This window comes from Cyanistes caeruleus, chromosome 1, assembly GCF_971803275.1.
Source record: "Cyanistes caeruleus chromosome 1, bCyaCae1.hap1.1, whole genome shotgun sequence".
NCBI classification, from domain to species: Eukaryota; Metazoa; Chordata; class Aves; order Passeriformes; family Paridae; genus Cyanistes; species Cyanistes caeruleus.
This window is the reverse complement of record NC_141701.1, coordinates 66591245-66619022: the sequence shown is the minus strand read 5'-3', so window position 1 is coordinate 66619022 and position 27778 is coordinate 66591245. Positions and strand designations below refer to the sequence as shown.

The following is a 27778-nucleotide window of genomic DNA, read 5'->3' as shown; positions in this document are numbered from 1 at the left end:
ACAAGCTCTCTCCTGTGATGCTGTGGATAGATCATCCATTAGCTTTCTCTGCACACTGGTTGTGTTCTCCCTTTCACGTCTTTTTTCCCCAGCTTGTAGTTTTATCCAAAAGGAATGCACTCTTGACCGCAAGTTGTTGTGCAAGAAGCACTGTGAACAGGGACAATGGGGAAACGTGCTTTGATCTAACAAACACATTAATGTTGGCACCTTGAAACACAGCAGATGCTTGTGCTGGTCTCACACTTGTCTCATGGGAAGCACAGCAGTACCTAATGTGTTGACTTTTAATAAGAAAATTTATTGTGAAATTTGTATTTTCAAATACTTTTGTGCAATGCACATTTTCCGTCAACAAAATGAAGTATTTTTCCAGAGACTGGATTTTAAGTACAGCAACAGGTGAATTAATGCCAAGTTCTACACTGGAAAAGGCAACACTCCAAGGTTTGTATTTTGATTAAAGAATGGCAGTTCATTTTATCCTACACATACATAAGAGACAAAGAGCAGTGAACCCTTCAGTTATTGTGCAAGTGCACAGGAGATGTAAAAAGGTTACATGCCAATCTCTGAGACTCTTCAGTACAGTTTACAACAAACTATTCTCCCCTGGCCTGGACTGTTCCCAGCTGACAAAGTTATTTGCTGGTCCTATTTCTTAAGCAGTATTCACTGAGTCTGAAGGCACTTAAACTGTTCATTTGACTAGCAAAAGAAAAATACAGACCTTTAAATCCAAGAAAATAAATACTTTTAATTAATAGGCGCTATTTCTCAGGGGGGAAATGTGAAGCACCATGAGCAGGTCTATCACTGCAGACTCTGTGGGACCTCAGTCCTGAACAGTGACTTTATACTATCCTCTCTCAGCTCTGTGCCAAACATAAATTGAAAATCTTTAATCTTGACAATCAAATGGTCCTGGTGGGACCATCATCAGGTTCCCCAAAGGATAAATCCTGGCTTTTAATTCTTGGGGCATTAGAAACTGCAAAACATGTTTAAGATTCCCAAGCATATTAAATTGGCTATCTTCTCATCTCCCTCTGGCAGACAATCACTCCCCTTACAAACAGAGCTTCCTTCTAAAATATATGGTCTGTGCTTCCACAATGTACAGGATGTCAGCTTGAGTTTTTAAGAAATCACTTTGGTGATTTACTAAAACTGGAGCAACGTTTATTGCTGTAATCTTTATTACTTTGAAATAATATATAACTAAAGTAAAGTCAAGAAGGTTTTGAAATCCGACTTCCGGCTTTTCTCTTTTTCTTCTAGGTCAAGCATCCGTTTTAGCTTAGAAAAGTGAAATTTGGAGTTGCGGGGAGTCTTCGAAGCAGAGTTGGTTGCTGCCTGTCCAGATTCATGTGTCCTGAAAAAGAAAAGATTCAAATGTCTTGAAAAGGGGAGAAATCAGAATTAACATAAAGTAACTCTGAAAGCACACATATATAATTTGAGTGAAAAGTATCCAAGAGAAATAGTGTATTTTTACATGCAAGTGAGCAGTCAGAAGTGTTTGTCATGCAAATTTTAGGACTGACATTTTGCATTAATGACACAAATGTAACTGGGCATTCTTTGCACACAGTGTCTTTTCATGAGAATCTTTGATTTTAAAGGCTGGAAAGTTAAAATTGATCTCCTCAACCATACTAGCTGAGAAATACACTAAGTTATTGAAACTATTAAAATCAAACAAGATGTAATGCACTCTACTTGGCAAAGAGCTGCTTTAAAGAAACACGTACCTGGAAAGTGATGAGGGAGTGTTCCCTTTAGATCCCAACCTACTACAGCTTACAGGTGTCATTTTCTTTGCAGACTGAATTTTTGTATCTGGTGTCTTCAGGTTAGATTTGATACCTGGAGTGCCACAATTTTTTGTTTTGGTTGCCAGAAAATCCCTGCTTTTACCATAATGTCTTATTGTTTTGTTGCAAGATTTGCAAGTAACCAGCTATGGAGAGAAGAAAGGAAATATCAAGCTGCCTTTCAGTCTTTCCACCTTTATATTATAAAGCCATTAGAAGAATTATCCAAACTGTTCTCCAAATACCGTGACAAAAATTAAGTATTTGCTTAAGTAAAAATGAGATACTAAAAATAACACATACTTTACAACTAGTATTTTAATGTGGGTTTATTAAGCCAAACACATCCTTTGGGTTTATCTAGAAATTACTCCAATTCCCTACAAACTAATTTCAGGAGACCCATACTGCTGAATGTAATGTTGTACAGTGAAATACAAGGAACAACTCTGTCAAAACAGATGAAACAGCACCTGAACTGGGCAAATCGTATTTTGAGTGTACAAGATATTTTTAAGTATACTGAAGTACTCCTATACATTAGGTATTTGGCTAAAGTCATTAGCACATTCTAGCCCCAATGAAGTTATATTGCACACTTTTCAGAGATGGGATAAAATATTTAAACTACCAAACTCTCAAAGTCAGTCATCCATTTTACTAAAACCAGCAAGTCACAGTGAACAAAGAAAAGGCTTTGTATTAGGGCAAAAGTACTTCCTATAATAAGGAGGATGTTCTAAATGAAGGGCACTTTATCTTCTCTCTGTGTACCTCTAGGCTGCAGGGAACTTGAGCAGCACACCAAGCTGAGAGGTGCATCAGAACCAATCATGTCACCCAGTCAGAGAAACTGTCATGCATTCCCGATATCCCTTACTGCCATGGCAACTACTCATACTAAGAGATATGAGAGTAACACAGCCAGACAACTTTCTGAGGCACCAATTAGACTGACAGAAAAACAGTTATGTGAGGCTTCTGGTTAAAAATAACATACTCAAAAAACTGTCACAGAAATGTCTAAGCAGTTTTGAAAACATCTACACCAAATCATTCTTCATTTCCAAGGGTGTAGATTTAAATTCAGACTGTTTAGTAAAAATTACATTTAAGGTTGCTGAAATGGAACATTTTTAGTTGTGTTTTGGCTTTCTCTAGACATTATATTTTGTCATCCTAACAAACTAAAAAAAACCAAAACAACAGAAACAGCATTAACTATTGTAGTGCTCAGGTACTGATGTATTTTTAGTTCTTCTAAATGAAATTCAGGTGTGAAACAAATTCATCATCTCATGGTGACTTAAAACTGTGTGGAATATAAATGGAGGTGACCACTTTACAATGCAGGAATTACTGGATTAATCATAGCACTTCACAGATAATTTGCATTCCCTGAAATCAGCAGTAACCTCCAAGGTTTCTTTAAATCCCTGAAACAGTCCCTATGTTATATACCTTTTTATGGCACAAGAATTCTAAAATCAAGTTCTACTTGATAAGAAAGTTCTCATTGGTTCAACCTGTCACACTGTTGCTTGCTTTAATTTCCAACCACACTGGAATTTTCATTTGCACAAGTCTCAGGTATTAGATTACAGGGATCAACATTGCTAATTTTGAAAGCTGCCAGTTGCTGACAGCATTTTGAAGACTTAAGAAACACTTAAATCATAATCCACAGGACAAATTCAAACTGAGTGGAACACAAGTACAGCAAACTGCAATTACATACCAAGATCAAACCCAGAGTTTAAACTAGACCTATTTAAACTGAATTTTAAACTACGCATATAAATGCACAGTGTATCCCTACAAACACTCCCCAGCTACACAGTAAGTCTAAAAGCCCATCATCATCTCATAGGACACAGCTCTGTTCACCAGTTGCTTAAAGAGACAGTTCTCTAATGTACCCTCAACATTTGTGATCCCAGAAAAATGAAGCAAAGATTTCAGCTTGCAGAATCACAGAAAATCTTGAGTTGGAATGGATCCACAAGCATCAAATTCCAGTTCCTGGCCCAGCACAGGACATGCCAAGAATCACACCATATGCCTGAGTGTTGTCCCAAGGCTTGTTGATCTCTTGTCAGCCTTGGTGCTGTGATCCCTTCCCTGGGGAGCCTGTTCCAGTGCCCAACCACCCTCTCGGGAAGAACCTTTTCAGATGTCCTTTCTGAAGCTCAACTGTGAACTACGATTTGTGGAGAGCACCTTTATGAAGCATCATATTTTGCTCTGACAGCCAAGAACCTTGGTGATATTTTCAGAGTTAAAAATTTTTTTATTGACTCTTTTAATAGTTTTTGGTTTCACAAAATTTACTCCTGAAACCACAAGACTCTCATCCAAGAAAATGCCAAGTGTGCCAGCAACTCCTGGACACAATAGGGTCCTGTCTCATTTATTCTAACAACCATTCACATAATCTGTTTTAAAAATGGTACATACCTTGGCAATACTAGATTAAATGTATACTATTATTCTTCCAATACTTATTAAATGTCATATTCCTGAGTACTTTAAGAAAAAATTGCTGAAGCCCCAAGAAAAATATCATCTTGTTGGAATTCCCCCTGTGGTTTAGTTTTGAAAGACCTCCTATAAACAGTAACATTCAGACAAATGTATAAAAATTCTATTAATACTGATAGTAATAATAATCTGATGTAGCCATGAGAGGCTAGTGAAATGCATGAAGCAAAGCTTGTGTCAAAATATATTTGCGTATTTGCTTAGCAACTGATAAACAAAGGCAGTAAATGAGATGTTTGTGTAGCTTCTTTAACATGTGGGGTCACAAAGATTTTTTTTTGAGAGAAAAGCTTACTGGTCTTGTCATTCGTGTTCATGATCTAGCTATTGTGGAAGGTAGATTTAAAAAATGTTGTTTATGCACAGAAATTATCTCAAAAAGAAAGGAAGAGTCTTATGCTCGCAAAAAAGAAATGTGTGGGCTCTTCTTCTGAGAAAGGTTCTTGTACTTTCTCTTTTAGGCCACTGAAATAGGAACATGAAATATCATGTACTTAACAGTTTCAAGTAAATATCCTTACCAGAATGCTTCTTGACTCCCTGTACTTTCTCAAAAGCTTTGTCTGTTTCATGTTAAGCTTATGATTCTTTGCCTCTCGTTTTAGAACTTTCTGTATCTGTGGAGTCACTTTCATCTTTGGTTTGAGGCGCACCCGGTAGCTGTCAGGAACCAGGAACTGGAAGCAGTAAGGACATATCCTTTCTAATCCACGTTCGCTAGCTACAGAGAAATAAAGGCAAAAGGATGAGTAACTATGTTTTATAAGCAAACTTCAAAATTGCATATTTCAATTTTAACATTACCTAAGTACATGTTTTTGTGTTTAAGATAGCACTAGAACACAAGAGGAAACTGAGCACCAGAATGTGCTCAGCTGGGCACAGTTCAGACCAAGTTAATGCATCGCACAAGTTCAGACAATATGTAAGTGTAGATTTTCTTGGAAAAATGCAATTCCTTGCTAAAAACCTTTAGCAACGGAGGCTCACAATTCTGCAAAGAGCTCCATGTAAGCAAAATCTTCTAAGAGATCAGGGACACCAAAGCTTTGCAAAGCTCTTTGCCCATTTTAAGTGAGAGAAGGCGACACGACCTCAGGCTAGAAAGAAGAAACGCTTTGAGATAAATTTCAGACCCACTAAGAGGCTCGCTCCTGCCATCTGCCTCATTAGCTCCTGCTGCCGGAGCCGGACTCGGGCGCCTCTCCCTAAGTCCCCGAGGAACAGCTGGCCCTGCTTCCTGACGAGCTCGCCACTGCTGCCGGCAGCCCCGAAACACATCCCTGCGGGGGCACTGCAGGGGCACGGGGAAAACGGAGGGAGAGGGCGAGCCGCCATTCGTTCCCACGCTCCTGTCCTTCCGCGGCCTCCGCGCGCTGCTCTCCCACGGCAGGAGCCTCGGCTGGAGCACGCCGGGCTCCGGAGCCCCCTCCTCCGGCCCCGGCTCCACCGCCTGAGCCCGGGGCCCCTCACTCGCCTCGGGAGTTGCGGAGCATCCACCTGCGCGGGAGAGAGGGAAAGCGTCAGGGCGCGTCACCGCCGGGCTCTCCCACCGCCCGTCCCCTCCCCGCCGCGATCCCTTACAGCAGGAATCGCGCCTGGCCCGGGCAGGGCCCCGCCAGCCGCTCCGCCGCCGCCCGCAGCAGCCGCCGGCCCATGGCGCCGGCCGCCCGCCCCGCCGGAAAGGAAAGGAAAGGAAAGGAAGGGAAGGGAAGGCGGGCGATGTGCAGCGCTTGGCCGGGCCCCGGCGGCACCGCGGCCGCAGCACCAGGGTACCGGGTTGGGGCGGGCCCCGGGCGAGGGGCAGGGCCGGGGCTGGCGCTGGAGGGCTGCGGGCCCGGGGCTGCGAGCGAGGGCCGCGGGGCCGCGGGAGCCGAGCCCGCCCCGGGCCCGCTCGCAGAGCGACTGCCGCCTCGGGGAGCCGCTTCTGTCCCCGGCCCTGTGAAAAGTTTTCCCGTAGGAAAGGAAACTTCTGCCGTGGGGGAAAGAAAAAGGTGAGGAAGAACTGTTTTCCCTAGAGGGCGGCAGAGCACTTAGGCTGGCCCAGAGAGGTCATGGAATCTCCCCTGGTGATGTTCCAAACCCACCTGGATGCGTTCCTGTGTCACCTGCACCACGGGACCCTGGTAGGAGGGCTGGACTGAGTGATTTGCAGAGCTCCCTTTAATCACAGTATTATGATTCTGTGGAAAAAAGAAAAACTCCAAACCCCTCTGTTAGGGGTTGTCAGGTGAAAGATGTGCACCAGCAGCTCCAGAAATCTGCCTGATGCTCGGCAGTGCTGAACTTCATCTCTCACCCTCTCTATTTGAGGTGTCTTTTCAGTGGATTTTGGCGACTGTGGACTTTGCCTTATCACTCTGCAAATGTACTCCCATTAAAAAACAAAACCACCACCACCACCAAAACCCCAAACAAACAAAAAAAATTCCCAAAACCCAAATAAAAAACCCCAACCAAACAAAACAAACAAAAACCCCAAATCCAGCAGCCCCCAGCCCCCCCAAAAAAGCCCCAAAACAAAACGCTCAGCATTTCACCATTTGATGTGTGTTGTATTAATTCCCTCCACCCTGTTCATTGGCTAGACGTTTTTATCCTGTGATATACTGGTAATGGTGTTCATTTAGGAGAGGTATTCAGCTGAGCAAGCTTCAATATTCTATCGAGGAATTTGAATAAATATAATTATTTCTTTTTTTCTGACAAGGAGCAGCCAAGGGCTTTAGGGATGGAAAAGCAAGGGGAAAAAGGAATTTCAAGGCTTCCTTTAAGAGAGCTTTACTGCACAGTCAATAAATCTGGACTTGTTAATGAAATGCTCATAATAGGTACAATTAGGGCCTCTGCTGACTCTGTTTTTTAATGAAACTAATTCTTTCAATTAACCTTTCAATATTGCATTTTTGTTGCCATGTTGCTGGCTTTCTTGAGCCTGACTTTTGAGTGAACTCCTACATTTTTTGAGTTGAAGAACAGGGATGTCACAATATCTATTCAAAACACAACCAGTGTTCTCAGTCAAAAGATTTTTTTTGGCAAATGAAATTCCCATTTATTAATATTGGAGGGGGAAAATGAAAGTACTTTATGAACACAAGTAAGCAAAAATAATTCCAACACTTTTTTTTAGGGATGGGTCTGTGTTTATAATTTTTTAAACATGTTTGTTCCCTAGGGAAGTTGGTTGTGGAGGAAGAATGGCAAGGCAAGATAAAGCCACGTTCTTTCCCAGCTTCTGCCTAGATAAAGGGAAATGTTCTAGGGATTTTTTCTTTTGCCTGGAGCTGGGACCTGACTCCTCCCTGCCCCTGGAGTGGTGCAGGTGGGCCAGAGCATCTGCACCAGCACTGTGGATTAACTTATTCTTGTGAGAACAAGTGCCTGAGTGACCTGATTAACCAGCATGTGCTATACTTATTAAGCAGTGACTAACACAATGCAAAGGATTCATTTATATTCACACCCCCGCCCCCCTCCAACTTCACTCTTACACTCTTTATATCGCTGCTTTTTTTCTCCCTCAGTCTCTTCCAGTCTGCCTGAAATGCTTATACACTTTTTTTTTTTTTTCCCCCTTACTTCTGCTCCTGAGACAACACTGGGCCATTCCTTTTTTTATCTTAGTTTGCTGGATTCTCTTTGCTTTATAGATCATCTTTGTCCAAGAAGCAGGGCAAACAGCCACTCCCGGTGCCATCCGCACGCAGGGTGATGTGCCCCGTCCCGGGTCCCGTCACATGAGGCTTTCCCATGTTAGGAGTGCTGCTGAATGTGCTAAAGCACTAGAGACAAAGGGGAAATGGCCAATATCCGTGGCCTCAAATTCATGGCTCTCTACCATGAATCTCTACCTCAGCCCCTTCCTGCAGAACTCCCATCAAAAGGCAGTATTTCTGTGCATCCAGTGCTGGCAGGACAAACTCTTAAAATCAGACAGCTCTCAGATCCCCGAGACAGTATTTGTGGCATCGGTGCGATGAATTCATCCGCATTTCAAGGCAGAACGCGTTCGTCTCTACTTTTTCCTGGCTTTTGTTCACCAAAAAAAAAAAAAAAAAGCCCACGTTAGCAGAGCCATGTTACGAACTGCTTCCTGATTCTGTTGTGTAGCGTTTTGTAGCTACCACGGCTGGCCAATAGGCTGTAAATCTTGCCTGGTGTTTTGTAAGAAAGGAAAAAATAGAATGATTTGTGTTGACTTTTGGTCATCGTGTATCATTATCGATCCGGGGGAGGGCGGCGAGAAGCGCGTACCGCGGATCTGTTGCTCGCCACTTCTCCGGGAAGGCGGCGTGAGCCAGCAGTCAGTAGAGGGCAATAGAGAAATACAGTTTGTGATGCCTAAAGGATTTGAAGCCCTGATTATGTGTTTACAGAAAAGAAAAAGAAGAAAAGAAGAGCCAGGAGGATAGGTTGTTCAGTTTACTACCGGAGACCTGACTGTGACAGACCACCAAGAAAACAAAATTTATCAAGAGAGTAAAGAAGACCTTCTGCAGCATCTGCAAGTCTCTCCTTTTTTCTTCAGAGTTACGTAGGATAACTTAGCCAGAACTTATTGATGTCTGCATGTTCAGTGGACTCGGGAATGACTGGGAGATGCGGAAACATACTCTTTGGAAGAAACAGAAGAGGAGGCATTTCAAAGATCCTGCAGGTGACAAAGGTGAGCAAACTCACAGCTTCTATTTCACGTGAGATAATAAATGTTCAGTCAGCTGTATAAAAGTCATGAACAAACTGAGTGATTGAAATTATATGAGAATTTTGCTTTTTCAGGCATGCTTCTGCAAGATTCATTTTCTCACAGGAAAAAAGAGGATAGTGATGCTACAAGGATAAGCATTTCCAAGCATATATTATTTTGGAGACATGCTAAAACCAGTGACCTGTTTTATGTGTCACATTTTGTATTAGAACTGTTTGAAACGTGCTTGTCGTTTTACAAGGTTTCTATGCTATAGTTCCTAGACTCTAGTTTACAGAGAAATACATAGCAAAGATGTGACTATTGTTCTTCCTTTTAGAGGAGATTTTTGCTCCGTTTTTAGACAAATGTGGCTTGGAGGCTCGGAGAAATTTATTAAGAGATTTTTGGATGCATAGTAGGAATGCCCTCAGGTTTTTCAAAGGCTTTTAAATAAGAAAGATATTGAGAAGTGAAAACTAAGAATATAGTAATAACAAAAAGCATTAAGCCATAGAAATCAAGGGGGTGGCAGAGGGTTGGGAAAGCCAAAAAAACCACAAGAGACTAAGTTAGAAAATAAACATGTTAAACACTTTTCTATTGCCAAGATCTCAGCTGGTGTCACCATAACACTTGGAAAATATCCTCAGGATGCTGGGAACCATTAAAGCAGTACTGATTATCAGAGGATAAACTTCCACTTCTAGCTGCCACCGCTACCAGAAGTGACCAATAAGAAATGTTTGGGAAATGAAAGATGAAGAATCAAAGCATTGACATTCTGGGGATATCACAGAGCAAATGCAAGGGTACCTAGAGGTCAGTCAGACAGTACCCATTTGAAACAAGGCAGGCTGATAAATAAAAGAAATAAATCATATTCTGAAACAAACCATCAGCTTTTAAAACCTAATTAAAGGACAAGTTATCTAGTGTTCCTCCTGAACCTGGATTTATTTTGTAAGTGATATGATAGGTTAGGCTATGACACAGTGATTTATCTATGCTTTGAGTGCCAAAATATATAAAATATTAGTGTGGTTTTTTGTTAGTTTATACATTGTTTAGAACACAGCTTCCTTGCAGTTTGTACCTCAGGGAGGTGAAAAATAACATATACAAAGCATGCCACTATTTCCCGTGGGTTGGCAACATCCATCTGATATGGAATGTACCCAATGACTGTCAGAATCCACCTGATCTTGCAAACTTCAAGTTCCAGTTTCCAATTTTTCCTTCCTTTCATTAAATTTCCAGTACTCTACGTCTTCCTGTATGCTTGTAAATCCATTCTCTCAAAAGAGAATAGAAATTAAAGATGATGTACTGAACAAAAACCTCAGAGAGAAATACTCACACAGCTTAATAGTGCCAACTCTTCTTTAAAGTGGTCTCCGGTAGAAATTATTAACTCTCTATCTAAGATGTGAAGCTCTTCGGCAGTAAACATTCTCTTATAGCTGATACCTATTTTCAGTGAAATTATCAGGGTTGCTTTTTGGTGTTATGTCTCTACAAATACAGTCAATGGGATTTTTGTAGTGGGGAGCCACACAGGTCAGCAGCTAGGGCTGAGGAATGGGAGCTACTGCTCCTTGAAGTCCAGGCCTTGCTTTGTCCCTATGTGACTTTGTGGTTCATTAGGCTTGTTTATGGTCAGCTCATGAAGTGGCCAGCCTGGCCCCTTGCCCATGCCAAGGGCTGGGCTTTGCATGGCAGAGTGCAGATTGTACAAGGAGGCCCTCCCTCCATGCAAGTTATGGGACTGGCCATCACCAGGTTGCAGTGTCCTTCAGCACACAAACATACTGCTAGGCCAGTTCAACCCGTAAGTCCTACTCACCTTGAGGCATAATACACTATTCCTTAATTTTCACTCACAGAGCAGTTGTCTAAAAATGTTGAAATCTCAAGCCAAATTTTCACCTGTGAAAAAGATGCTGCTAATTAATGTGTTAATTGTCATGTAAACCCCTTTGCTTAATGAGATGTGAAATAGCCCCTGCTGTTAGGAATATCAGTGTGCACAGGAGTTTGTCCCAGGCACTTAGGGTCATTTATTGCTGCAGCACAACCCAGGGCTGCTATTTCAGCCTCTTGCCAAAATAGAAACCTTTTACTTTCTGATGAGTCATCTGGGTTTCACTGAGATCTTGTAAGGTTCCCCCACCCTATGCTTCTTTTCTGTGGAGTCCAGGCCTTGGCCCAGAGACCTTGCTTTCCCAGGAAAAGATGAGGTGGAACCCTCTACAGCAGCTGTCGGCTCAGTTCCTTAATTAGCTTGGAGCAGACTGCTAATGAATGATATGGACCATTTTCCTTTTCACTGGAGCTGAACATGCAGCATTCCCAGCCTTTTCTGGCCAGCAGTGTGGCAGAGCAGAGCTGGCAACTGAGTCGGACTTTGCCATACATTATGCTAAATGTTACCTGCATCAAGGCAGAAACAGAACTAGGTCAAACAAAGGTGGCAGCTTTAATCTATTTTGCCAGGTTGGTCATATTTACTTACAAACAACACAAAAGAACTGTATGTTTCAAGAACATATTCCCTTGCATTAGTTTTCCTTCTGGTGCAAAAGGGAATAGAGAAAGGCTTCATTTTTTTTTCCTTTCTTTTTCCTTTAAATTATTTCCTTTCCCTTTTAATTCGGAATTATCTGTTCCAAGGTGGCACTGGTTTGAGCATGAGTGAGGCCAGACTAGATGACCTCTAGAGGTTTCCAACTTTACCCTGTAATTTTCAACAATCATGCTGTTATTTTAGATTCCTCCTGACTCCAAATTACCTGGGAGAGAAAAAAAACCAAACCCACCATTATTTAAAGATAATTTTCTTTCCCCTTAAGTTATTATTTTAATTCATTTGAAAATGTACCAGGGAAAACAAAAGCCAGGTACTTCTAATAAATTACTCTGCTACGGAATAGTTCTTTGCAGTTGTTGGTTTCTGAGTTTTGTCATAAAATGCTTTAATTACCATGTACAGGCTGCTTTGCAGAATTGCTATCAGGCAGAAATGTAGTCAGCTGAGGGATAAACTCTCTGAGGGCTGTACTCCCTGCTGCAGTCGAAAAGTGGCTTTTCACACCTGTTTATAGTATCCTAAGTTGGTTTTGTGTTTGAGAAGCTGGTATCATTGCTGATTCTTCCAGTTCTATGCCTGGTGACTCAGATGGTAAGAAGGGGTGAAATATTTACTGCTTAAGTATGTGGAATAATATGAATTTGAAAAATCCATATTGCTTTCTCAGTAATCTATTTTAGCTAAATTCATTCAAAATTACACTGTTTGCCCAGCTGAGATCCTTAATTCATCACCCTGGCTGAAACCAAGATCTTCAAAGCCATTTACAACAGCTAAACAAACATGTCTTTCATTAGCTTCGATTATAATGCCGATGAAGTGCGCAGAGGATCTGAATCTTTAGCGATGACAGTGATGGATATAATTTAGACACAGGAGAGGTAACAGAATCAGGCCGATGCTTAGAGTGAGCTTTAATCCAGAGTTTCACAGTCAGATATAGGTGGGTGGTGCAGTGCTTTGTATCTGCTTCAAAACTGCTGCTGCTGCTGCTGGGGCACAGTAGTAATGCAACATATTGTAACTGCACTAGGATGTGAGCACTTGGGTTTTCATTGCTGGTAATGGGGCCTTGTCCCCAAAGCCTACTCCTCTTTTAAAGGATAAACTGGATGTAACTACCTCCTAAGTGTGAAGTAGCTACAGTAAAGGGGAAAAACTCCACGTGACACCAATTTAATTAGAATGCAGCATCATTGCCTTGATTACTGATGGAAAACAGGAAACTTCTTCAGTGAGGGTTATATTATAGCTGCACAATTCCCCAGTACAGAAAGGATTTAGCCTTTGTCAAGTTGGCCTGCATGCAAGGCCCTCAACTTTCCTGTGCCCCTCAGAGACTTTGACCAGAAAACAAAACAGCTAGGGATAGATAATTCGTCAGATTTCTTTTTCTGAAATCCAGAGGCTTCTGCTTAAGGGTCCCAACCCAAAAAATCTCACACTGGTGGTATGCACATATGTTAAACAAACATCACGAGAGTTGTGTTAATTTGTTGCTTATTTGCAGTGTGGAGAGGGGCTGATGCAATCTCTGATCTTTTTCAAGAAGGCACATAGCCATATGTTTTTATGTATTATTTTCATTACTATTAAATGAAGCTAGTGGTGTTCAAGTATGGTCTGCATCAGTCCCTTGAAAGGTAATTTCCTTAGTGAGCAAAGACTTGTTTTTCTTCTTCAGAACAGTAATTTTAAGGATTAAGTTGATAGCAGGGCAGACATAACTAAGTTTGTCAATTCATAATCAATTTATGGAAATGAAAATATTTTTTTTTTCCCTTACTGTGTGCTTAAGCAATGTTTTCCCGATGAAAATATTTGTGTATTGTTTTTTTGGGTTTGTTGGTTGGGGTTTTTTTATCTCCTCCTTTCTCCTAAGCCAGTCTGAGATCTCTGTATCCCTTAGCACTGTTTGGAAAAAAGATCTGGTTATCCTAAGAGCAGGGAAGATAGACAGAGGAAAGCCTGAAAGACTAGAAGTCTAGACAGAGATGCTGTGGCATCCATAAGGTCTGTGAAGAGCTTGTCACAGTACCTTTTGGCTCTCAGCTTCTGTTTCATTTGCTCCACTGGTTAATCATTGGCTTGAGTGCTCAGGTACCATGGTGATCGATACACTACCAGTGCCACAAACCCAGCATAATGCATATTCATTGAAACACTATTTTTGAAAGAAAACCAAAAATAAATGCAACTTTTGAAAATCCTCAGCATAGCTAACATTGCCATGTACTTTCCTCTCTAACAATATAAATTAGCATGGTAGGATATAGGCTTCTGGCTCCCATTTTAGATTTTTCCTTCTGCTGTTGATATCCACAGCTTTCTCATTAAGTGGTTTTTAAGGCTTCAGACTTCTTCCATATGTTGAGTATAGCACATTTGTGCATTGGCCTTTCTGTGCAGCTATTGAGATATTTGTTCCACTGTCATCAATATTAATATCAAGGAAAGGGCCTTGGAATAAGAGCCAAATGCATCCTTGGTCTGTTAAGCCCCAATAGTTTTCTAAGTGTGACCTTTGTGAAGCTACGGGTATAAAGTTCAACCTTGAAAATCTTGGCCAGCAACTAAATGCTGGAATGCCAATTGGCAAGCTCTTCTTCCTTCTCCAAATGCAGAGCCTTCTGCCTGAATAGCTCCAATGCAGCATCTCTTCTGCAGTGTCATGTTTGGAGGTCTGATCCTCACACAGGCCTTTTCTGCTGTTGTTAATTTTTGCAACTCTGTGCTATTTATATCTCTATTTGAATATGTAAGGTGGCCAACAATGGGAAGTCAGTACTGAGCAGTAGTTTCCCACTGAGGACGTTACTGTGCTAGCATCTCTCCAAGATAACTGCAGGAAATATAGAAAAAAATGTTACCTCTTTATCATGAGTACCCTATGAGTTTGCTCCTGGTTTTGGTATCTTGAATTGCTTCACAACGCTGCTCCCTGAGCACCGGTGCCTGGAGCAGATTGATAGCATGCTGTCAGTCGATGAGCCCCCAGCGCCTGGCATGCCCACGAGGCAAATAAACCACAGAGGAAGGAATTAGATGGAGCTAGATGCAAGGTATGCATCCACTGGAGCTGGGTAATTTTTCCTCAAACTCTGTTGATCATAAAAACTTGCTTTGACTTTCGTTTCAGCCCTCAGAAAATGGAAAAGACATCCTTTTCCTCTTACATTCCCCTCACATGAAATAAAGATGCCAAATTTTTTTTTTCGGGCGCATCTTACCATCTGCTTTGACAGCAATGAGCTTACCAATTGGTGTGAGATAAATTCCATTAATATGGTAAAAGCAAGCAAAAAAGCATCAAAACCCAAAGAGCGATGCAGGGATGCTGTTTATGTCTCCTTAGCATGAGGTAGGAAGGGCCTGTGATTCACTGCTTTGCAGGAGCTGGTGACACTTAAAAGAAGTATGTAGACAAACAAACATACTGAATCCCCCATATTACTGATTTTTTTTTGTTTAAATATAATAAAGACACTAAATATGGCAATTGTATTAATATTCCTGAGCCAAAGAGTGAGTGAGATTTATAGGACTTGTAGGTCAGGACAGTGGTCTCCTCCCTAGCCTGCTTCCTCTGTAATCTGAGCTGATGTTGTTGCAGGAGTGGTAGGAAAGAAGCCAGAACTTACGCTCTAAGGATTTAATTTGGAAGGCATTGTAGTTGGGATCTCCTCGTCTCTATCTATCCTTCTCCAGTATGGCACTTTCTAGCTTTGCTCTATCCAGTCCTTGAACTCACTATCATCCACAGGTCCTTGTAAAACATACAGGTATGGCTGCTCTGCTCTGGTTTTGCTTCAGAGGAAGAACAAACCTTGAGGAAAATGGAAAAGGAGCACTGCATGTTTCTGCTGCCTCTCCTGACTCCAGGGCCAATGAAGGTAGGAGGTGCAAGGTGGAAGATGGGCCAGACTGCAGAGGAAGTCACCAAACAGGGTGTGGACTAGTATTGTGGGATGCGGGCATAGTGCCTTAAAAATCCTGATGCCCGTAGCACAATTGCAAAACTGGGCTGTGGCATCAGAACAAGTTGTCCTGTAAAATGATTTTGTTACCATGATATTGCCAGTCCTACAGGCAACCCTTCCTGCCAAGCATTTCCTCCTTTTCATTGATTTGCAGGAAATTTTTGGTTACTTTTTTGGTTTCTATGAATACTTTGGGTCTCTTTTCTTAATTTGGATTATTTTTTGGTGTTCCTTTGCATTAATGTTGAGGGGTATTCAGGGTGTTCACAGGTAGGGTTCAATTAATTCCCTTGTACTTCTTTTCCCAAGGTTGTACCATTTTTGAGAACCACCCTAGAATACGTGCAAAATTGAGCGTGTTTAGAGGCATCTCTTGCCAACAAATCTGTGCACTTGGTTTTTTCCATGGACTGTAGTCTGGAATTTGGCAAGCCTTGGTAGTCTTTCCTGGATGAGCAGTTCTGGATTATTCACCAATTTTTTTTTTGGAGCTGGAGTGAAAATAAACATGAGCTTGGAATGCTGGGTGCCAGCTCAAACCCAGACTTCCCCAGTGTGAGCCCAGAACGGAGAGATATAATTTGGCCCCTTTTGGATTATGATCCTGTGTCAGAGTGACGTTTTGAGTCTGATTGGCGTGAAGTGTGATACTCATGTAAGTATAAATACAGCAGCTTAGTGCTTGCAATGTATTTACAATCTCCTATTCATTCTTAACTGGTGGCATTTTCCTTTTCAGCTACAGTGGGAGAAGCTGTGGGCTTTACTGTTGGAATTGGGTTTGGTACCTTCTGATGGCAACAAAACCTGCAGATACAGAAACATGATAAATGCTGAGACATGAGGATCAGAAATTAGTCCATTTCTGAGCAAACTTAACATCTGGTGGAATGGGCAGAGACAGAGTTTATGTAGGTTGCACAATTGCAGCCACTGACTGTTCATTTTCATAAAAGCAGATCCATGATTTTTCTCAAACACTTTTCTCTCAAGCACTTGATAGTTTTGGCTAAAAATAGTAGAGCTGATGCCAAATGGTGTTCAGGTTTTCAAAGTGCCTAATTAACAACAGGGATTGGTTATGCCTGGAATGAAAAGTACGTAAGGCAAGGAAAGCAGTCACCTAGTTTCGTGCTGAAAGGGTTAATGAGTAATTAAGGAGAAGGAAAAAATAAGGGCTTCTAGAGTTGTGTTTAATTTTTCAGTCTCTTTGCTGTTTGCCAGTCCTTTATGTGAATGCTAAAATTTTCATTAAAAAATTAAAAATGTATTTTAAAGGCCAATTTAAGAAACTGAACATGCAATTCTAACTTTGGAAAATTGCAGCTCTATGTTAAGACAGAATCTTGCATTTGTGACTAAGGGAAAACTTGATTATTTCAGTGGATTACTGGAGAAGTAGATGTGAATCTCACTTTATCCATTCTCACCCTGACAGATTGACTTGGAAACCTTCAGTTTCAAAGAAGGTAAAGGTATCAGATGAGTTCATATGCAACAGATGGGTTTTCTGGAAAAAGCCTCAGATTTATAAACTTTCAGAAAAATTTTGCATGGCTCGCTGGGGAAGAAGTACCTTTGTTGTGAACGTTTGCTGGCCCCGCCGAAGCTGATGCTACTTTGGGAATTCACTTCAGCTGAGATTAGGACTTTGTTTATAGACTGCTGTGGGCCTTGAAGATGAAGACATCAATCATTAAAGCTGTGTCAGTATCTCAGCAATGAATTGATGTTCTTTTTGGCTAAAGTTCAATATTCTTGAAATGAAAATCCTTGATTTACATTTCTCAACTATTCTTGTGGGGGTATTAAGCTGATGTCTTGCTACTGTTTGTGGAACCACCAAAGAAACAAGCACAAAGGAAAAAAAATGCCATCCAAGCAACAACCCACGAAAAATATTGATGTAAGTTTGGTGGCTGCTGTTGAATGTGCTTGTCCTTCCCTCATGCAGCCACAGAACATATTGGCATTGCAGGAAGGCTGTCTGACAGCTTCCTTTCAAAGCATTGCCAAACCTGCTTCGTGGATTAGTCAACAACTGCTTCCTGAACTGTGCTTGCACCTGTTTCCTCTTCTTCTGGAATGAACAGTTTTATCTGAAAAGCATTGACAAAGGCCAAAGTTGCACCCCCAGCCTGGCCCACTGATATAAAGGAAATCACATTTTCTTGGTGTTTGTAGAATGAAAGTAGCAGCTGTTACCATGGGAATAGTCAATTTATGAAAGACGTTTTGAGGAGGCTGAACATTACCATTAATCGAAGTGATTGCAGTCAAGACAAAAGGTTAATGTTCAAGTTCTGCTAATTAGGAGAGAGCTACTTTTCTGGTAATGTGAGGCTGGATACAAATGAATTCTGTTTGATAAAAAATGCTGTTGTCCTGGCTAATCCATTGAATTTATTATTTTGGATACAAGGATTAGAGTCATCCCTAGTATAGTATCTACTGATTTGTTTTCAAGCAAATGTAAACTTAATGGGTATAAGTAGACACTATTTCCTGGAATGGTTCTTTCAAATATGTTCTTACAATGTATTTTAAGGATTATAATTTCACATTCCCTTTTTGGAGACATTTTTCTGTGTTTTGTTTTGTATTTTGCAACTCCTGATGTCCTCTCTGTCCTTTTCTCTCTGCTCAACACATTTTCTAGGGTGTAGAAATTACTATGATTCTTCAGATTTCTCCCTAAATGTGCTAAAAATGTTATCAGCAAATAGAGAAAAGGCTTTTTTATTCTTCTGCACTCCCTCTATTGACTGGCTGTGCCAAGACAGAGTGAATAATATAGTAGTCATCATCTGCAAACAAGAATGTTTGGGCCAGATCATCTCTGCTCATATGAAGTGCCAAATCTTAACTCTCTTCAGGAGATATGTGTCTCTCCACAAGTTCTAAAAATACAGTTTCTGTTACATTTCTCTTTAGAGCACCCATCTGACAAACTTCTTCTAAGCAGCTAATAATTTAAGCACAATTCTGCAGTTTTCCCTAAATTATTTTATAAAATAATTATTAATTATTTCACAGAATGCTTAATTATTATTAATGTTATATTTGTGTGAGCCCTAGCTGTTCAAATCATCTTAGCTCTATATTCTTCTATTTATTTTCACTTTCAGGTAGCCTGCATTATTGCAAAAGCCTTTATCTGTGTAATTAGTTTTACATGGATTTTGTAATGAAAAGTGTACGTGAAAAAATGGAATGGTGTGTTGGATATGTCCCCCCAAATGAAAACAGTAACATCAAAGCAGTAATAGTATCAGTAGCACACTAATTATGGAAGAGCTAATGGACAGTTTGTGACCAGTGGGTCCAGGCAGTTGTAGAGGGTGTTACAGCATGTGATACTTGCAGCTGTGAATCATCCTTCAAGGCTGGAATTTTGCCCCCACTCTTCTATATGGAAGACTATTTGAGAAACTCATTGGCTTATAGCTGCTTCCCTTCTGTACAGACTAGATGAGTGTGTGGCATGTACATTGCCTGCCCTCGCCATGCTGTTGCTGCTCCTTGAATTAGATAAACTACTTCTACTTCAAGGCTTCTTCCTCAAGGCATTTCTAGGCAGCAGTTACATGCTTAGTTAGCTCTTCTCTTGCTCTGCTAAACAACTCAACTCTGTTAGTGTCTTTGGATGGGAAATCTCCTTGTCTCCCAGGTTCTACTTGAAATCCCCATTCTCATGTCCTACAGCTTTTTTCATCATGTTACCTGTTTAGTCACTCTCTCATTGACAACTATAGTCCTCATTTGTCATTACTGGGTCATCTCCCAGATGATGTTTTCATTTTCTGCCCCACACCTTGTTGCTTACCCCATTTCTTTGGCTTACATCTCCAAGCCGCTCCATTTGTAGAGTTTCACTACTCTACTGACATTGGAGTGTGCAGGTACTCTTCTACCTTGGTCACAGTGATCAAGAGCTATAGAAGGACAGCAGTAGCCCCAGAATGGATCCTGAAGACCCACTGCTAATCTTAATCAATTCAATACATCTCTTCTTAATGGCACTTACTTGCTATTACTTCTCCTTTAGCTGTTTTTTAACTATGCAAAAAAGTCTTAGTCCTTAGATTCCTTAATAGCGTATAGCACGATGTCAAATGCATTGCTGAAGTCCTGAAAGATGAGATCTATTACACTTCATTTGTTCACAAAATCTTTTACCTCATCTAAGAAAACTATATGGATGATTTGTATGGTATCTTCTTGTTAAACTGCTGTTTCACTTTATCCCATTTTTCATTTACCGCTGTGTCTTTATATACTGTCTCTTTCAAAATGTATTTTAAAACCTTTCATACTAATGAGGTCCAATGAAATAGCTTGTAATTTCCCAAGTGCCATCTCCTCTTACTTTTCTTCACAGTTTTTTTTTTTTTGTAAGTAAGGAAACCATATCTACTATTTTTGAGCTTCACTCCCAACTAGATGGTGCTATTGAAAATATTCATCTCTGGACCATCATTACATGTGAAAGAAATTTTTAGAAGTGTAAGATGCTGATTAATCAGACTTCAAGCATTTAACTTTTTGAATTGAGATTTTTCCTAGCTGTGGTAATTTCTATTTGCATATCCATATTCTTATTATTCATCCTAGCTTTGTAAATTTAAACTAAAAATTTCTGATTGAAATTTTGAAAGTTCTGAATGAACTAAAATACTTAGTTGAGGCCTTCCTTGTGTTGTCTTTAGTCTCTTTTCTGTATTTCCTCCACAGTGGTGTAGCATTTTTCCTTGTGGGTTTGTTGTTTGGTTTTCTTCTTTTTTTCTGTTTATACTATGAAAGAGCCTTTTACTATGTGCTTTCAAATTCTTTGCAGGACAGAAGTCAGTTAAATTCATGGGAGTTCAAACTTTATCTTTGTAATTCCTGACTTATGCTTGTGGACAGTACTTTTGGCATTGTGTAAACTCTGCTCATTTCCATACCTCCATTTTACAAGGTCCCGCTTAGTCTCTGGCCGCAGCTTTGTAAAAGCTACTTGTTCAATTTACTGTCCCTTTTCTGTACTACAGAATAGGCATAACTCCAGAGAGTTTAAATGCCATTTCTATTGTCATTTTACAATGCTTTACTATGTCAGTGCAATTCTTAAGTTCCCATGCCTACCTTTCTTCTCTCTTATATGAATAATCCTACTCATGTCAGAATCTAAACTATGAAGATTATTTGTGAGAGAAAAGGGTTGCAGATTAGGGTCTACATTCCTTGAAGTACTTTCACCAGGTACAGCATTTTTTCACAGTGGTGGCTTCTTTAGCTGTACTGTAAAAGCTGTTTAAGAGATACACATGCAGTATCAAAAGAAATGCAAAATGTTTTAGAAGATGAAACTGCTTGGAAACTGAAGAATGCAGGGATTTGTTCAGGTGCCCAGTATTTCTCTAATAGCCTTTTTGCCAACCGACTCGTGTTTTATTTCTGTCTTTTAAGTATTATTAGATTTTCTTTTGGCATGCTGGTGATTTGCAAATGTACAAGTACTGTTCTGAGTGCTTGGGAAAATGGTCTTTCACAGAACTAAATGATTGCGTGGAAAAATATCCTTGGTACTCGTTACTTGGATTTTTGTCTCAAGATGTGTCATGGCTGTGTTGCTCTAACAGTAAAAAAACATATTTATCATCTGACTGTGCCCCAAAGAGCTTGCAACTGAAATATGTAAAATACATTCAGCGCCAAAGGAAGCAAACATAATTTTCATGGTTACTGTGAAAGGTGGGAAAGAAGCCAGTGTCACTCATCTGGGTCACAACCAGTAGCTGCACTTAATCCCCTTGATTTCTCAATCTCTCAGCTGCAGGAAGGTTTTTTCCTATTTTCCACTACAGTTGTTAGTAGGAGTAGGAAATTTCAGTAGGATCCTGGGTATGAAAGAAGACAAAATTTCATTCATCTTCCTTTAATAATCTGTCACCATACACAGTGTAATTGATAGAAGGAGAAAGTGTGGTATGTTCTCTTCTGCAGACATTGCATTTTATAGCCAATCCAGTGGGATTATGTATTAGCCATTAATCTGTTACAGGGAGGAGGCAGTGGATGGGTCAAAACCCATTTGTCTGTTAATTTTCAAATATTGAGCAAAAGAGATGAACAGACTGAGCAAATAAGTAGATGACAATGCAGAAAATATTTTTTTGTGTTTTAAAAGCTTTCTTTTGAATTGAGTCTATCCATAAGTAATATGACACACAGTTCTGAGAAGATATCAGAAAGTCTCAGTAGATTTAGATTTTCAGATTAGCTAGTGAGCTGCACAAATGTGACCTGAATTGTGACTCTCCTGTGGTTTCTACTTATAAATCCTTTTTCCACTACAAATAAATTATGAAATATGTTTAAAATACCAAGTTAATGAAAAAAAGAATATTTGGTTTTTAATGGACACAACTACTTTGAATAGTGTAACTTTTTACTGTGAGAATTAAAAACATCTTCTTCAAATCTCTTTCAAGTACAACTACATGCATTTACTTCAGCAGCATCAGTGAATCTAATTCTGGCTGATAAAAGCCAGCTGGAATGTCACTTCTGTGTGTCAGAAAGATATGGGGGAGGTTAGTGAGGAATCCTATGTATGTAGGATTTGTATGTATTTCAGTACTTACCTGCTATGTCATCTTCACATCAGAGCAGGATCCTGGGTCATAGGAAAGAAATGGAAACAGAATTCTGTTTTGAAGCGTGTCATTTCATGTATGTACAGAGCTATTACTTCTCTCTCAGGCAGTGAAATGTACTCTATTTAGAAAGAAATAGTTCTTAGTGTAACTGTAATTATGAAGAAATTCCTTACTGTCAGGGTGGTGAGACACTGGAACAGGTTGTGCAGGGAGGTGCAAACCTGGCAGTGTTCAGGGCCTTCAGTGGCCTTCTCTAGTGAGACCTGAGCCTGTTCAGGGCAAGTGGGGTTGGGGGGTTGGGACTAGATGATCTTTAACATCCCTCCTAACACAAACCATTCTATAATTCATTCTATGATTCTATGATTTACAAAAAGAAGAACAACAGATCTCATAGAAGTCGTTAAGTGCATAATGTTATATTAAGAAATTTCAAGGAAAATCTGATCAAGCTGGTACTGAGACTATGAATAAAATTACAGGTACAGTACATTACAACAACAATTACAGTGTTGCAAAGAGTCCCATAAGAAGGTCTCCCCTGGCACCAGTGTTGCAGTTACTCACCCAACAAATCAGTAATTCATTTCAATAGCAACAAAAAATCCAAATAATTTTATCACCAATAATGTTTTTCCCTCAGTTTCTTTTCTAAAACAATTAACACAAATTTTTGTTCTCTTATTCTGATTATTTTGAGTTTTTTTTTTTTCAGGGAAGAAGGTATCATTTAAACAATTAGGAACTTTTCAATCAAGAATGTAAAGATAATAAGTTAAATAGCGTTGATAAATCATGGTAAGGGAAATCTGCTGCTTCCTGTATCTGTGCTTGTTTTCTGGGCAAGATTTTCAGAAAATAGGATCTTAGCCTAAGGATTTTTAGTCCTGCATGAACTTTTCAGGAAAACAATTCTGCTGTATCAAGAACAATCCGTTTGTTACCAGCCTATAAAATGATGGGTACTGATTTAAAATCCAGAGACACAAAAATAACTGGTTTAATTTTTGAATATGTAAAATATACAGATCACTAGTTTAAAAAAAAATATACAATTTCTTTCAATGCTTATCTGTTAAAAATAAAGCATATTTTTGACTTGGGCTTATAGGTCTATGTTGATTTTTCCTAGCTCTGGAGCAAGAGCTGCTATACAAATAGAATGGCATAGCTGTTTGCCCAGCAGTCATCCAGACAAACTGACCTGATTAAGGTGAAAATTTTTCATTGCAGCAGTTTTCTATGGGTATGCTAGGGAATTTATAGGAAAGGGCATATTTTTTTGCAAGCTTATTTTAATACCGCCTCCCCCCCCCCCCCCAGACACCAAATAGTCAACTTAAAAATTTATACATTCTTTAATTTAAATAAGGCTCCGTAATGCCTTCTGAGTATTACAATTTAGATGCTCCAGTTCTACTTAGGAGCCTGTTTTCCTGTTTGGACCTAGTGTTCCATGACATGCCACTATCTCTGCTTTATGGCTGTGGACATAGCCTATTCTGTGATGAATTGAGGGAAATACAGTCTAGTAAGGTAGCTACACAAGGGAATGAGAATATGAGTCACTCAAACTTTAATATCTGTGAGTGCCAAAGCTTGTATTTAAATCTCCCTTGGAAAATTTAATTCTTTTGTGCAAGAGGAAAAAAACTTGCAAATATTTTTAATTACCTCTAGACACCTGGTTTTTATTTACTGTTGAATACATAGGGTGACTTCCATAAAATTATTACACAGGGTATGAATTTAGAATTTTGGCTGTGCAGAAACCTAATATTGTGAGTGAAAGGCTCAGTCTGAATTTCTGTAGAAATGATTTTATCTGACAGGTGGAAGAGAAGGCTGATTTTGAGTCAGGAGCATGTTGGGCTATTGGTATTCTTCAGCCATACTCTATTTGTGCAGAGAACTTTTTGTTGATGTGTCTATTAATCCTTTCTCTCAGTTCGTAGCATTTGAGACAGAAAGCATTTTTTCACACAAGTGTTGTGCATGTGGCATGGCCCACACAACTGAAATTCATCTGTGAACTACAGTGTCAGCTTGACATCAATTACTGTCTGTGGCTCCAGGATAGGTATCTTTAAGCATCGAGCAGCAAGCAGAAGTTGTATTTCAAAGCCTTGAAACCTGGTCTAAAGCTGCTGGTCTGAAAGCTCTCATCCAATTTGGATGGAATTTTCTCAGCTTGGATTGCTTAATCAATGCTCTGTTTTCACTTCATTGGCAAAAAATAATACAAAAACAAAGCTTCTCTATTAACAAATCATTTGTCATTTCCAAGCTGGCAGCAGAGGTCTGTGCAGTCATGTCTACTGACTCGCTAAATCTTTATGCCTTCTCCTCTTTGGAGAGTCATTAAGTTTAGAAGCACTTGCCTCTACAGAGCTGATCAGGATGACTTGTTTTAAAACATGTCAAAAATGTTGGGCAGCAGCTTGTTAAAAACTTCGACATTATGGATCATTCTGATTAACTGGACCAGATTAATGCCAGTTTTGTTATTATTTTTCACATAGGTTGCGAAGATGCTTACACATCCTAATTGAAACTTTAGTCTGGGCTTGGCACAGGGATGTAGGATATCTAAGCTCTTCCAATTTTTCTGAATGTTAATCCAAAATATTTTAATTGTCTGTCTGTTAATTCAAAATCTGAGTAACTGTTGCTCAGTGCTATTACAAGACGTTGCCCGGAGAAGTTTTGAATGCCCCATCCCTGGGAATGTTCAAAGCCAGGTTAGATGGGGTTTAGAGAAACCTTGTCTAGTGGAAGATGTCTCTGCCCATGTCAGAGGGATTGGAACTTGATTTTTAAGGTCCCTTCCAACCCTAACCATTCTATGCTTCTATGACTCTGTGACTATTGAGAAACTGATTTTCAGAAAGGCTGTTTGCCCACATCTTCATTGTCTCCAGCTGAAGTTAAGTGTCACTGCTTCTAAACACCAGAGCTGCACAGTCAAGCTAAATCTCTGCAAGAAACCGTGAACTGCAGCCCAGCCCTCAACCCAACACTTCAGACCAAACCTGGTTGCCAAGGGTTTGTGTCTAAACACAGAACAAGTTATGTGTGTGCATATTCCTGTGCCCACCCTGACTTCCACCAGGTAACCTCCTGCACATCATGATTGTAATAGTGTCTCATCTGCTTTAAGACTGTGAGTGACCTTGACTTGGAGCAGGTACAGAGCAGGTTCAGGTTTCAGCTGGCAAGGGGCAGGTGGGGAAGCCTGTAGGAAACCTCTGTGCCAGAATTCATTTTAACTTATTCCTTTGGTGACTGACTGCAAGGTGGATGGGAGATGGAGGAGAGGGGAGCAACCCTCCTCCTTTACTCCCTTGCATTTCAGGGGGTTTAGTCTCTATCAGGAGAAAGAAGGGTAGTCTCTGTCCACAGGAAGAGTTTTATGGGCCTCTGCCTTTGTATGCATCATGTGAGGGTGTGAACCCTCCCCTCCCCGAAACCTCCCCTCCGAAACCTCCCTGTAGGTTTTCACAGCTCAGCACCAAAAGTGCAGACCTTGTTCTTCCAGAAAATGACATTTTGTCAGTGCCAGACAGAACTGGACTCTAGTAGCCAAAGTTTGAATTTAGATCTTTTTTTGAACACTGCACTTCAAGTTAAATAATTTTGTTTTCTTACCAATTTGTAGTGAAGAACTACATCTCTGTTTCCTGTCTTGTATGAAGTAAAAGCAATTTGATTAGATTATATTTATTGTACTTTGAGCTTCAAGTATTTCCTACAATTTCCAGGAAAAGAAAGAAAGGAAAAGTAGGATGAAAATCATGACATAAATGACTTTGGTCTAATTTGTGACTTTCAGATTTTGAACATTTCTTAATTTGATTTGCAGGTGATGATCTGCTGACAGAATAAATAAATTGTAGAAAGTGCCAAGACTGTTCAGGCATTTGCTGTAATATCACTCCCACAGGAGGAACCTTCATTACAGTCTTTCTTCAAGTATGTTCTCTCCTCTGGTAAGTTTTTCAGACATATAATCTTTTCCTGTGTCAAGAGTTTTCAGCAGAGAGAGTGAGATGAGTTCTGAAAAGTCCAGCCCTGGTCCTAGATTTTGTCATCAGAACTGCGGGCTATAGTCAGTAAACCTAGTTGTGCTCATGTAAAACACATGCAAGATTTGGTCACCCTGTGGAATATAGTAAATACCACAGGACTAAATTACAGGTGTCACTAACTTTAGTTTGTGTTTCCTTTGTCCCCATGAAGTGGACCTCATTTGCACAGTGTGTAAAATTTTTTACTTGTCTGTTTACCTGACATTAAATTTTTAATACTGGCACCTGTATTTGCAACTTATGACTTTCCAAATTATGTCAGTTCCTCTAAATAATTAAAAAAGACCCTCTTGTCCAATATTAAAAAACAAAGAAACAAAAATCCATTAATAATTCTGACAACTAACCTTTGGAATGGAGATCTAATTAGTTCTTATTGAGCTTGGTCCAAAGATCATTGAAGCAATTTGGAGTCTTTCCATTAAAGTTAATTGACTTTAGAGTAAAATCCTCAGACACGCTAGTTTAGCAACATAGGATAGCAAGCAGTCTGTCTGTCACCCATCAGCAACATCACCTCCAGACAGAGAGGCTGTTTTAGCTGTTCTATTTGACATTGTTTCTGGTAAAGATGTTGCCTAAATTGATTATGTCCCTGTGGGCAAATAGAGGACCTAGAAAAAACTTCATGCCCTGGGTACCTGTTTATGTGGCAGTCACCAAAGCCTGCAGGTTTCACACATTCCAGTGTCAATGTGGAGCTTTCGTCAGAAGTGTCAACATTAACAAGATTTTAAACTGCAGGCGAATATAGAGGATCATTTGATCCTGGCAAGGAAATGTTTGCCTCAGCACTTGTGGGATAATGTAGAGTAAGCAGCAAATCATTGATGAATCTGTAATGCAACACCAGTCCCAGGAGTGCTCAGGCAAAATTGCTGCAAAGAAGAAGGAAAGACAGCAAAAGTGATTAAATGCAGTGAAAGATTCAGACCTTGGGAGACCTTTAGGGAGACACTTCTTATTTTAAGCATAAAGGAAAAAACAGTACAGAATTATGTGCATAAGCCTTTCATTTTGGTTTAATAAAAACCGTGAGGAACCCACAGATGCTGAATGTTTACTGAACCTTAATTGGCCTGGAATCATTCTTGCAGTTACTCTAGTTTTATGCTTCTGGTAATGTTGACTTCTGGCCATTAGCCACAAGTTTCTAGTGAACCTTTCACACATTCTACAGAATTCTACAGGCCATAAATTTTCATCACCGTTAAACAGCTTACATGCTTTTACTGTCGATAGACATAATTGATAAACATAGGTAAAAATTTGCATTGATAGGGCAAGGTGCTTGATCATTCCTACATTTAAAACATGTGGAAAATTCACTAACAATATCTATCAATACTTAAATGGGGATTACAGAATCTCAGTGGAATTGCATTGTCAAAATGGTTCATCATATCTGTCAGCACAGAGAGGTCCTTA

At 40.0% G+C, this 27778-nt stretch overlaps 1 protein-coding gene and 1 long non-coding RNA gene across 4 annotated transcripts in view; one reads left to right on the top strand and one right to left on the bottom strand.

Moving 5' to 3' along the window:
• Nucleotides 1-1181: 1181 nt before the first annotated feature.
• RMP24 (ribonuclease MRP subunit p24) lies at nucleotides 1182-6050 on the bottom strand. 3 transcript variants are annotated; one of them, XM_023921803.2, is made up of 5 exons: nucleotides 5943-6050; nucleotides 5836-5858; nucleotides 4880-5079; nucleotides 1755-1963; nucleotides 1182-1375 (listed from the first exon to the last, which is right to left on the bottom strand). In XM_023921803.2, exons 1-5 carry the CDS (start codon nucleotides 6014-6016, stop codon nucleotides 1222-1224), a joined length of 660 nt encoding a protein of 219 aa, XP_023777571.2. In that variant the 5' UTR covers nucleotides 6017-6050; the 3' UTR covers nucleotides 1182-1221. The 3 variants fall into 3 exon arrangements, with proteins under 3 accessions (XP_023777571.2, XP_086753025.1, XP_023777572.2); XM_086896899.1 differs by having other exon boundaries at nucleotides 5495-5858; nucleotides 5943-6016; XM_023921804.2 differs by lacking the exons at nucleotides 5836-5858; nucleotides 5943-6050 and adding an exon at nucleotides 5499-5806.
• A 133-nt stretch (nucleotides 6051-6183) lies between these two features.
• LOC111925355 (uncharacterized) overlaps nucleotides 6184-27778 on the top strand; it is a 99162-nt gene continuing 77567 nt past the window's right edge. The window contains exons 1-6 of the long non-coding RNA XR_015289016.1: nucleotides 6184-6352; nucleotides 8738-9027; nucleotides 15402-15531; nucleotides 15928-16273; nucleotides 17057-17950; nucleotides 26125-26251. This is a non-coding gene — a long non-coding RNA (uncharacterized LOC111925355). The remainder of the gene's footprint in view (nucleotides 6353-8737; nucleotides 9028-15401; nucleotides 15532-15927; nucleotides 16274-17056; nucleotides 17951-26124; nucleotides 26252-27778) is intronic.